Genomic DNA, 12,359 nt, shown 5'->3' with positions numbered 1-12,359 from the left:
CATGGCTGACAGTATGTATGATTAATTATGTGCAGCAGGGGGGCCCAGTGCTGTTCACGCAAACACTGGCCGAGGCATTAAGAGATGGCCGGGCTGTCAATAAAAAGTGGCATGACATGATCCCCTCTGCTGGGACCAATCAGATTGCCTGTCAATCTCTCCTCACATTCACCAAGACACCAGAGAGGTGTCACTTGCTGTGGTGAAGGCTCTCTCTCTCCAAATCTTGCTCTCTCTCTCTCTCTCTGTTTGTTTACAAATTTGTCTAAACTGTGTGAGTTTATGTCTTCATCTATTTCTCTATCAGTACAGCGATCCATTTTGATTGACTATTGACTGTGAAAGTATCCTTGGTGTTCCTTGTGTTCGTTTGCTGTTTTATCTCCATCTTTGTGATTAAGCAGCCATTAATGTGTTGTTGTTTTTAACTGCCCCACAAAGATCACATTTCATAAAGACCAAACAGCTTTTTCCTATCGATTTTCTGTTGGAAATCTGTCTTTTCTTTCTGTGTTCAGTTGTTGCTGCGCATGCTAACTTCCAAATTGCCACTGTGTTTATTCAAAAAAAAGTATGCAGTGGAGGAAAAACCTAGCAGACACTGGATATTCAGAACAACAAAAGACTTTTATAAACTAGCAGGTGTAAAAAAAAAAAAAAAAAAAAAAAGAAAAAAGTCTGCCAGCTAGGTGAGACTATTTGTTTCCAAAGCAGATTAGTATTCACAGATCTGAATCATTTGTCTTAAATCTGCCTTCTTCTTTATTCAGAATAATGATTTCTTCATTGATAATAATGTTTTATTTTAGCAGATAGTGAGGAGTCAGTCCTCTGGCAAGCAGAAAGTCTTTTTTACTCATTTACAACAAAAAACAGAGCCAAAATGTTCAGTTACAATGGACACTTTTGCAGTATACTCCAGTTTCTTTTCTGCTTGTCTCACCCTCACTGTTATTCTTGTCTGCTGTCGCTCATTCTACCTTTTTCATCCCTCCCCGTCTGTTGCTGTTCTCTCTCCTCCCACCTGTTTCACTCTTTTTACCAACTCTCCCAACTGTATCGCCCTCTCAGTCTCTGTGCAGCTCTGTTATCCTACCCAGACTGTTTTATCTCCCGCAGTCTTTCTTCCTCCCAATTTGCTTTTTGTTCTCCGCTGTCTCCAGCACAGCCTTGTTATGTTTTTCTTCCTCAGATCCCACTTTAGAACATCTGAGGAAGATCAGGAGAAAATTGGCCTCCGAAAACCTGCAGTTAAAGGCTCCAGTGCCCCGTTTGCTCTCCAGATCTCAGCACAACATTGTGAAACATTCAGACCTAGTTCCTCTCTGTCTGTGAAACAAGTTGTTAGTCGTAGCACATGTCTAGTTTCGCTCTTTGATGCATCAACCCTGGGTGAACTGCCAGAGACACCCGCTCCCGACCTTCTAAATCAGGGGCTAGTTATACAGCAACTTTGTCATTGGCTGGCCTCGTCTTCTATTCCTCTTTTTCATTAACAAGTCCCTTCACTACCTCCCCACCAACAATCCCTCTACATTTCCAACCCTCATCCCCCATATCCATCCTCCCCTGACTCACACACACACCCTCACACACTAGTAAACACACTCCAGCTTCATTAGCCTGAGTGAAAAGAATGCCGAACGAACAGAGGAGGACCACTTCTGGTATCCCATGGCTGCAGGCGAGGGTCGTGATTAAATCTTCATAAAGAGTGGCGTGAGTGTTTTTTTCCCTAGAGCCCTCTCAGAGTTTCTCTTCCACCAGCTGACTGATATCAGAAACAATTGTCCCACTTATATTAGTTAATCAGTTTGATTGGTGGTTGAAGGGAAACAGTGTTGAGAGTTTGGGGAACGTAGAGAAGGATCCAGTTGCTCGACTAAAAGTTGAAGCAGAAGAATATGGCTTTACCTTCATGCCAAAGTCACTTAACGTCTTGCTCATCATTCATTTGTAATCTAGGAATTTAAACTTCTGCTGTTGCATTTACTGCAACTAATTATAAAAAATAAAATAAAATGTAAATGTCACTTGTTCATGCACTGTCAAATAATTTCACAAATAGATGCTGGTCCATCAAAAAATTAGATTAATTTTCTGTAAAAAAAAAAAAAAAGAATCAGTTTCATGAAAAGTCCTTGAATAGTTGGGGGCACTAGGCAGCCAGTTGTCAGTGTGATGAATTGCAGCACAAAAAGTCTGACATGTTATGTTCAAATAACACGGACGATGTCAAACCTGTCAGTGTGGAGGAGTTACAAGTTAGTCTGGAAGAAAGGTGTGGTAGAAATTTTTTTTAGCGGCTGGGGATTGATGTTTGGGAATTTTTGGAAAAGAGAAGAGAACAGAAAGTATTAAAAGGTATAAGCTTTTCTTGGCAGCAGCTTCTGAGGACAGAATTGGCTTTGCAAATGACTTTCCAGCGCTGCCGGCGACACTCTACAAGAAGTTCCCGGAGCTATAGGAACGGGCGCTGTCGAAAAAATAAGCACTTAGTACAAGAAGAGCAAAGCTCAGAAAAAAAAAGAGCCGTAAATCAAAGGGAAATTGAAGGGAGAAAAATGTTGGAAGAGGGAAGAAGAGAGGAGAGGAGAGTGCTCCCAGGCAAATCCTCGCCAAATAATTCATTTCTGACCTCCTTAGTAAGTAAATTTGCTAAATAAATAAGAGCAGCGCTTGAATGTCAAGAACGGGGGATGCTGCCTGTGGCGCTTTGTCGCTTGCAGTCTTGGCAGTGCTGCGGAGCGCTCTGCTTTCATTAGATGGGCAAAATAAATGGCTTCTCCTCCATCCATCCTGAGCTGTTTGATGTTTGAGAAGGAGGGGAGGGAGAAGGGAAGAGTAGCTTTTCTCTGGATTTAATATGTTAAAAGCTGTCCTTTTATTTTTTGTGGGGGGCTTATTCTGGTCTCCCCTCTGTCTGTGTATGTGTTTGTGTGTGTGGTGAGTTGAGTCAGGAGTTTGGAGGAGCTATGAGCCCAAGCTGCCCTGAGAACAGATTGGGTCCATATATAATTCATGGCCTCCAGCCGATCCACTCCATCCTTCCATCCAGCAGCCTCTCTCTGGCTCTTTTTCTCTCACTTTCTTCTCCACACTCTTACACACACACACACACACACGCACACGAAGCAGAGGGATCGATAGGGAGGGCCGCTCAGCCATCACACACTCCTGCGGTCCCAGCGCTTCTGCTGTCTCGTCCAGTTAGCAGCGCTGGGAGGCATCAGCGCGGCCTGTCACCACGAATGAAGGACAAAGGCGCTGCCACTTCTAGAGAGACACCGTCAGCTGGTTGGCTGGCACCTCGTAACCATGGCATCCCCTTGGCAACAGCGCCCACCCCGCGCATGAACACAAGGACACGCTCAAACACACACATACACACACTCTGCCCACGGTGTGAAAGTGGCCTTCTCCGATGCCCTTCACACGTGTGGACTAAATAGAAAGAGTAGAGAGATGGCTCTGTGTGTGTGTGTGTGTGTGTGTGCGTGCGTGCATGCGTGCGTGCGTGCGTGCGTGCGTGCGTGCGTGCGTGCGTGTGTGTGCGTGTGTGTGTGCGCGTGTGTGTGCAGAATTAGGGGAAAAACAAAGGGAAGTGTGAAGGACAGGTTAGAGGAAAGAGCATTTAGATAGAATGAACGGAAAAACAATAGAATAGAATTGATGCATTTGAAAGGCTTTTCAGCCCTAACGGTGCCTGGACAGGCCAAACAAAAGACTGAATGCAAAGCTGTATTCATATATCTGGACTCTAATGTGGTGTCAAAACTCTCTAACACTAACTTTTCTTAAAAACCCAAGAAAACTCAAAGTAGAGTTTCCCTGCACCGTTTCACTCTTTCTCTCCTCAGGCCACACCTAGACAACAAACTGAGAGTGCACTGGCCTGATGGTGTTCAGATAGATGTTCCTGTGTCTCTTACTGAGAGTGTGTGTGTGTGTGTGTGTGTGTGTGTGTGTGTGTGTGTGTGTGTGTGTGTGTGTGTGTGTGTGTGTGTGTGTGTGTGTGTGTGTGTGCATGTTTGAATGTGTGTTCACTCAGCTCAGTCTCATGGAACAGAGATTTCTTCCAGCTCTGGGGCCCTGAGCTGAAAATACGCCCCCCCATCGGTCCACCAGGGACCCATACACACACTACTCAGGCTTCTCAGGCCTTAATTTCCCTCCCTCCTTCTCTCCTTCCCTCCACCTCCTTTCTTCTTTTCCTCCTCTCCCTCTGTTTCCATCTCTGCTTTCTCTCTCTTCCTTCACTCACTCTTCCTCTCTCTCTGCGGCAACAGGATGCTTTTTTTTTCCCCAGCACAAAGGTGCCCGAGAGCAAGATGAATGTGCTGTGCCGTTTTTTTTTGTTTTTTTTTTTTTTTTCCCTGATAGCGGCACATGCATATATTAAGTGTGATTAAACGCTGTGCGGTGCCTCCATCAAGTGCTTTCTAATGGGCTTTTTTATGACATGAATTAGTCATAATGGGAGAGCACCACAGTCGAAAACCTCCAACCACTGTTGTTGTTGTTGTTGATTTGGATATTTCACTATTCACATGAGAGCTTGTGCTTATATTGCTTAAGGTGGGTGAGGGGTGTTTTTACAGTATGGATAAATGAGCTTCGCAGGCATTTGGCATCTCTAAACTTATTTTTCCTTGCTGGCTTACCAGCACTCTCTTTTGTGGAAATTTGCACACAGAATACATTTTTACTTGCAAGAGAAGGTGCAACGATCAAAAGGTAAATTTATTTCTGTGTCTTGACTCACACAGAGCTTTTTAGGGAGCATGTAGGCAGCAAATGAAGGAGTGTATACTTCCCCCATTATAGGGAAACAGGGCCAGATAAGCATGGATTTGGTGTGAGCTTGTTTCTTTGCCATGGAGCTCCCCTGTGCACCTCGGCCCCCATAGAGGGATTACATATGTATCATCAGCCGTGCTCTATGACTAATTACATCTGTGAGATGAGATTATGGGGAGGTTTACCAAGCCGATCCCTCCTCTTAGGCTATGTGTATCGGTTCCAATATGAGGCATTATACTATGTGTCTGTGTGAGTGTGTGAAAGAGAGAAAGGTGCCAGTTAGTAGGGAATTGACTGACATAAATCCTGATAGTATTTTTTCTTTTCGTTTGCATAGAACAGTGTGACAGTTTGGGCCAAACAGTCCCCTCTTCCTTCCTGCTTTCCTTCCATCCTATCTTCTTTACATTCACCCTTACTACTATTTGTCTTCCTCCCGCTCCCCTTCCTGTCTTCTTTTTGAATTTATTGTAGTTTCATCCTGCATTCTCAGTCTTCCACCTCTTATTCTTTCGATCTGTTAGGCCTCTCTGTCTCTGTCTCTCTCTCTCTCGCCCCCTCTCTCTCTCTCTGTCTCTTCACCTCACATGTCTTTTCTCTGCATCTGCCTCCCCCCTTTCTCCCAATCTTTTTTATATGGTTGTCCAGGAGATAATCTTGAGTCAGCAGGAGATAGACCAAATTGTTCCAAACATGGTGTTCCCTTTCACCCCCATGTCACTGGCTTCGGCCTGCCTGGCATGCGACGATAGACGCTGCCTTCAATCATGCACTCTCTCTCTCTCTCTCTCTCTCTGTCTCTCTCTCTCTCTGACACACACACACACACACACACCAATGGCTAGCATTCAGCAGGTTGCAGATAAACCCCTCTGATGTCACTTGCAACGCCATGTGATGAGCTGCCTGAGAGAGAGAGAGAGGGGAGGCTGAGGGAGGGAGATTGAGCGGGATTGATTTCTGCTGTCACCATGGCAACAAATAACATGATCCTCTCCAAAAGCACACCTTAATTAGTTAAATTATGACTTGTGGGAGAGGGAGAGGGGGGAATGTGGGGGAGGGGGGATTTGTAGCAGAGAAGGGAGGATAGAAGAGTTTTGCTCTTCTGATGCTGTATGCTCATCTTCAATCTTTTGGAAGTGCTGTTTGTTTGATCTGGGATATGTTGCTTTTTATTGTGACTTTCAGACGCACACGCTGCTCAGTTTTTACTACAACATAAATAAAGGAGTACAGCAGTGACAAGCTGCCAAATATCATCTCTGTATGATTTTGTGACTTCTGCTCTTCTGCAGCTTTCACTGTTACCCACTTATGTCTCCACAGCCTGCTATTACATTGTGAATCTAAACTTTATATCGTCTCTTCCATATCCACTTATTTCTTTCTCCTCTTTCTGTTGTAGGCAGGGCAGCTATCAAGGCCCTGGCATCAGCCAGGCAAGCACCAATGTCCCCTACAGCCAGCCAACAGGCAACAACAGCTCAGCCATCGGTAACGCACAAGGTCCAGCCTACAATATGCCGCCGTCAGGTATTCAGCTAATGCCAGCTAGCAGAGGTTCTTTTATAGCCTATAATATGCAAGTGTATATTTCTTTGGAAAGTTACACAGGGGAAGCAGGTATTGACCAGGGTTTCTGTTGTTCTGAAATTCAATATTCAGGATTTCAGGACTTCACATGTCTTATATATGATTTCATATCTTGAAAAATTACTGAATTATCAAGATGATGTTACTTTTACAAAATTGCATTAATGTCAGTCTCGCTTTTAAATGTGTTTTTCGGAAAAAAAATCGTTGTTGATTGCACTAACAATTCAAAACGAAAAAATGAAAAAATGAAACCAACATGGAACCAATAACCACTAATGCAAACTGTGCAGCCTGGTCAGAATTTATCAGAGCACACCTAGCTAGTGTAATGTAATGTGGTGTGTGGACTAATGTGGCACCTTTTATCAAAAAAATATCTACTTCTAGAAGTAATAAGTTAAATTGTCTCTGTTAACACTACTTTCATCTAATATGGGCAGTGTTTTGTTGCTGCCTGTAGAAAATAACAAATTTGAAGCCCGCTGCACCTTGAGGAAGAAACACTTAAATTAGGAACTTTGAACGGGAAGTCAGAAAAGCATAAAGCCACAGTAGAAAGCTAACAGCAAATGCACACACATACACACACATTAGTCTTGTGTATACACAATTCTTTTAATCATGTTCAGTTGAATGTCCATGTTGGATGTGAATAACTTCCTTTATTTTACAAATAATTCTGGCACGCCAATTTTCCTAAATATCGTTTGTACTTTTTTGCCTGTATGGATGTGAAAAAGGTCTTGAATTGCGTTCTTAATGGTCTAAAAAAATATCTTAAAAAGTCTTAAATTCAACTTGTTGAAACCTGCAGAAACCCCAATAGCATACAGCAATACAAATGTCAAAAGTTAACCACTCAAAACACATATCTGACAAGGAAGATAAGTTGGGTAAATTATCTCAGTTCGAAGTCAGAGCCAAGCCAATTGATACAAGCTGTCACCTTCCTACAGCCCACCTCCATAGACTGAAGTGTGACCCCATCTGCACTTTCTTATCTTGCAATACATGTACAGAATAAATGTTGAGAAAATAGCGAAGAACCTGTTGAATAAGCAGTCACAGACCTTCAGGTTAATGTTAGACAAGACACGGAGCCACTCAAGATTAACCCATATGTTTATGTTAAATGTACAGCAGAACCAACGCAGAATTCTTCCCATTCAGAGACGGAGGCAGAGAGAAAGGACTAGAGGGAGCAAAAGACAGTGAAAGGCCAGGAAATCAAGAGAGTTCTCACCAATACAAGTTACTTTCTCAGTGCTCTTACTTTACCTGTAGAGCTGGTGCTCCAGTTAGCAAAGATTGATGTGGTGCATACCTTTTTCTTTCAGCCCTTCACCCTGCTGGATTGTTGCTAAATGCACCTCGGAGAGCACTGTGGATCCCAAAATGAAAGGCACCTTTTATTCAAAACCAAATATCAGAATGCGTGACATTTGGAAAACTTCAAACGAATTAGAGCGCCAAGGTTCCTCCAAACTCATCTGGTTTGCCCCTGGGCACAGTAAAAAGCCATTAGTTTTCTCACTGTGCCGCAGCACACAAGGGAAAAATAAAGAGGAGAGCCTTGTATCCAAGGACCCCTTTTTTCTGTTAATAAGAAATATGCAGCTGGCACTATTAAAAGTACTCTTAAGGATCTCAACTCTTCTTCAATTAGAAACCTCATGAAGGTACACAAACGTCTTTGAAAGCAGAAACAACTCTTCTTGTCAGCCAAACTCTCTTGAATACTAACCGTCCCACTCTGACATCGCTTTGAATATGTGAGATGTATGATTTCTCCCAAACTGAGGCTGTGCAGCCAGCAAGGTTAAAAGAGAGCACTTGCTTGCTTTTTGTGGAGTCTTATCTCATTCTATTTCTATGTCTTCCTTAAGCAGCAGTCTTTTTATACGTTTCTTTCACAGTCTCCCCTTTACAGGCTTTAGAGGAGCCTTGAAAACACAGAGACGGAACATAGTATTCCAACTGCAGAAAGACATGAAACTGTTTTACATTGTCTGACTTTGTGTGTGACATTACACAAACCATTATACAGTAGCCTTCAGCACACACAAAGAAAGCACCGTTCATTTTAGCGAGTTAAAAAATGTTGAATTGACGATAATATAAAGACATGCTGTGTACTAGTGTAAATAATCTTTTTTACAAAAAGCGGTTGGTTCACTTTAGACAATGTGATTATGGTCAAAGAATAAAACTAACAGCAGAAATGAGCAATTTTTCATTTTGTAAAGTTTGGTACAGATATTTTCCAGTAAATTTTTTCTCATTCTTGGTGAAGGAGCCATGGGAATGTCCGGAGACAGCATGATGAGTCCAGATGGGAAACCCAAAACAGACGTAAAAGATGACACAGGCCCCACCAACGAGCCTCACAAACCAAAGGTACCCCTTTGACCTTTTTCTCTTCCCCATCTTTCTTTGCAGTTCCCTCTCTCCCTTTCATTTTTTTGCTTTTTTTTTTTTTTTGTTTTGTTTTTTGTTTTTTGATCTAGCTCCCCTAATGAAGCAAACCAAATCTGATCAGCATATGCTGCCTCAGCACAGTGGGCTGTTTCTCTGTTGTTTTCTCGCCATATTTAATGATTTGTTTAACATTTACCATTCCTAATGTTTTCTTCGCTTTGTTTTTGCCCCCAGCACTCTCTTCTTGCTGATGTTTTGGCAGCCCAGAGTTGCAAAAAAGAGAGAGACATAGAGAGAAAGAGGAGGCTTGGCATCCGCAGTACACACATGTTCATACACACATTCAAACACAGCACAGAAATACTGTTTATGATACATAAATATAAAGACAGAAAGCCACACACTGGCCTTTCCACTCACTCACAAACACACACCATCGTTCTCGTAAATACTACTTTCTCAGTGCCTCCTCTCAGTACACACACACACATACACACACACACGTCCCAATACACAATGCTGACTTCTCATTTTGCCCTACAATTGCAGCTCGGCTTGGCTCAGCTCAGCAACAACAGAACTCTGCTCTTTGCTCTTTTCTACTCCCTCCCCTTGTTTTTGCTTAACAACCGCTCTCCCACACACACACGCACACACACACACACACGCACACACACACACACACACATACACACACACACACACACACACACACACACACGCCTACATCACATCCACTACACGTCTTTTCCCTCCAAATCCCTGTCTTTTCTTTTGCTGATTAGGGTAGTAGGGCCTTTTGAATTATTTAAGGCAGTCAGAGCAGCCAGAAAGACCCCCAGTGCTCCCAAAAGAGATGATCTGTCTGCCGAGAGAGAGAAGAGTGAGAAAGATGGAGAGATAGAGAGAGAGATGGGGGAAAGAGAGAGGGAAGGGAAAGATAAGGTTTTGCTGACATGAGCATTCTGTACACAGACCAGAAGCACTTGTCAAGCTGTTGTTCCTGCTTTCTCTCTTTTACACACGCACACATACACACACACACAGACGCACACAAGTACACACGCACACACACGCACGCATGCACACACACTTATGCACACATGCACTGAAAGACTCGTACCTAGACACAAATGTGAGTGATTTACACAAAGTGGAGATTGTATCTAAATTCATGCACCCACGTGTTTCTAGACAAACCATGTAAACTAATACATACTGATCTGCATGAATTTTATTTGTTATTATTCAGTTTACACACATACACGAACACATACATTTATTTATGTAGACTCACACACAACACCAGTACTAGTACCACTACTGTTTGTATCCAACTGGGTCTAGAATTTCTTAGTGGTATGCAGTTTCTTTACCTGCACAGAAGTAGGTAAAGAAACACTTCATTGCAAGTACAGTGAATTCCCAGAATTAATAATGTAACTTAAACTTAGTAATATTGCATAAGTATTATCAGTAAACTATACTGAAGTATCAAAACTAAAAGAAGTCATTACGTGGAGTTGCCCTTTATAAATGTGTTGTTATTATTTGTGTCGTTATGTTATTACTGATGCTTTAAGATATAAGCAGGATTTTGGCTAAGCTGGTTTATGCTGTTTGTATATAAACATATATATATGGTATAAAACTTATTTAAATCTAAAACAGAGCACCATATTTTACAAGCTAGTTCTATAGTACGGACAAAACATTTATTCTTAAAGTAAAAATGAGTTACTATAGTTGTCGAAATCTTGAAATGGAAATGCTTAAGTGCAGTGGAAGTACTCCAAATTCAGTACACTACACTATTCGATGTACTTTCCAACTCTCGGTCCAAACATACACACATAAATGATCTTATGTCCCTGCGCACACATATTGAATCACTTCAGGTTTTGTCTGCTGTTGCTGTCTTTCAGCTATGACCTCAGTATTGTTGTGTGGACAGTGGTAGAACACACCATTGTGTCATACAGATACCGAGGAGGTGGGTGAAAGGACATAGCAGTGATGATTTATCCAAAGGAAATGAAAATCCTTTGCCCTCTTTCTCTCTTTCTCTCTCGTTCCCAGCTACAGGACGGCTACAGCAACAATAACAGTAGCAGTGGCTCCCAGCAGTGTGTGTCCCAGCCAGCCACGCCAGGTGGTGCCCTGCCCGTACCCTCCCCCCTCTCACCCAGCCCAGCCAGCCTGTCCTCCTACCACGGAGATGACAGCGACAGCATCAGCAGCCCCCCTTGGCCTCTCAAGACCCCCTCCAGCCCCGTAAGAACTACACACTCAAACGCAGTTGGTTGAATGTGAGAATTTCCTGACAAAATCCAGGAATAAATTAATATTTAGACACAAAGACCAAACCAAGCAACTTATTTCCCTTTCCGGGCAAAAATGTCAGAAAAACCAGTGAGTTTGATTGATTTGTGTGTGACTACAGGGTTATTGCGTAATTACTTCATCAAAATCTGCTTCTTTAGACAACAAAACTCTTTAGAAACCTGGACAAAAGCCAGACGTAGCTGTGTGGGATTTAACTTTGTCCACCAATTTGAACATGAGGGACATAAATGTGCAATGAATGAACTTTGAAATAAACACAGACTGCACACTGAGCAAAATGCTCCAAAGAAGTGTTTATTTTTGCTTGGTCATTCAACCAAGGGCCTACTTCGGAATGTGTAAATACGGGATGAAACTTTAATGATCCCCATGGGGAGAGTGGGTTGTTGTAGCAGAAAACAGCAATAGGATACAGCAAAGAAAGATTAACTGTAAAATAGACTATATATTTTAGAATATATAGAAGACACTGTCTATTAATGCATCTGATGTAAACTTATGTAAATGATATGTCCTCTCATGTCAAGTATAAGATATGACTGAAAAGTGTAGAAAAAGAACTTAATTGTTGTGCTTAAATCAGGTACACTACCCAATATAGTCTGTCATTTATTATTATGAAACAAAAGGTTGATGTTAACATTTATGTATTATATAAAATGTCACATTTATACACATTTATATAAATAAAAATAAAACATACATTATATAAATAAATAAATAAATAAAGTCTATAGTAACCCAGTTTTTCTCCCGTTCTTATTTTCTCTCTCTCTCCCTTGCTAGAAAGCCAACCCTAACCCCTCCTCCCTCAGCGGGGAGCGAATCACACGCCTTTATGAGCTTGGTGTGGAGCCGGAGCGGCGGGGCTGGGTGGAGCGATACCTGAACTTCATGGAGGAGAGGGGCACGCCTGTTGCCCAGCTGCCCGCTGTGGGCAAAAAGCCACTGGATCTCTGGAAGCTCTACATGGCAGTTCGGGAGATCGGAGGCCTCGCCATGGTAATGTATAGGGAACATTATGATGGGACAATGTTGGAGTTAACATGCACGTAATAACATTTAAAAGACTATTTGGGGAGAATATAACCTCACATACAGTGAAGTCATTTCCTACTAATCATGTGCATTGGCTATTTAGCATTCTTCAGCAACATGCAGTCCAGCAGCATGGCATCTGGTGTGCTTGTTAA

General features: G+C 42.4%; 1 protein-coding gene across 1 annotated transcript in view; it reads left to right on the top strand.

Moving 5' to 3' along the window:
• Positions 1 to 12,359, top strand: part of LOC130179805 (AT-rich interactive domain-containing protein 1B-like) — a 174,365-nt gene that overhangs the window by 146,181 nt on the left and 15,825 nt on the right. The window contains exons 9-12 of the mRNA XM_056392867.1: positions 6,212 to 6,339; positions 8,696 to 8,799; positions 10,900 to 11,094; positions 11,953 to 12,168. Coding sequence (XP_056248842.1) covers positions 6,212 to 6,339; positions 8,696 to 8,799; positions 10,900 to 11,094; positions 11,953 to 12,168 — 643 coding nt within the window. The remainder of the gene's footprint in view (positions 1 to 6,211; positions 6,340 to 8,695; positions 8,800 to 10,899; positions 11,095 to 11,952; positions 12,169 to 12,359) is intronic.

Source organism: Seriola aureovittata, chromosome 13 (genome assembly GCF_021018895.1).
Source record: "Seriola aureovittata isolate HTS-2021-v1 ecotype China chromosome 13, ASM2101889v1, whole genome shotgun sequence".
In the NCBI taxonomy this organism is placed as follows: Eukaryota; Metazoa; Chordata; class Actinopteri; order Carangiformes; family Carangidae; genus Seriola; species Seriola aureovittata.
This window is presented reverse-complemented; position numbering and strand designations above follow the sequence as displayed.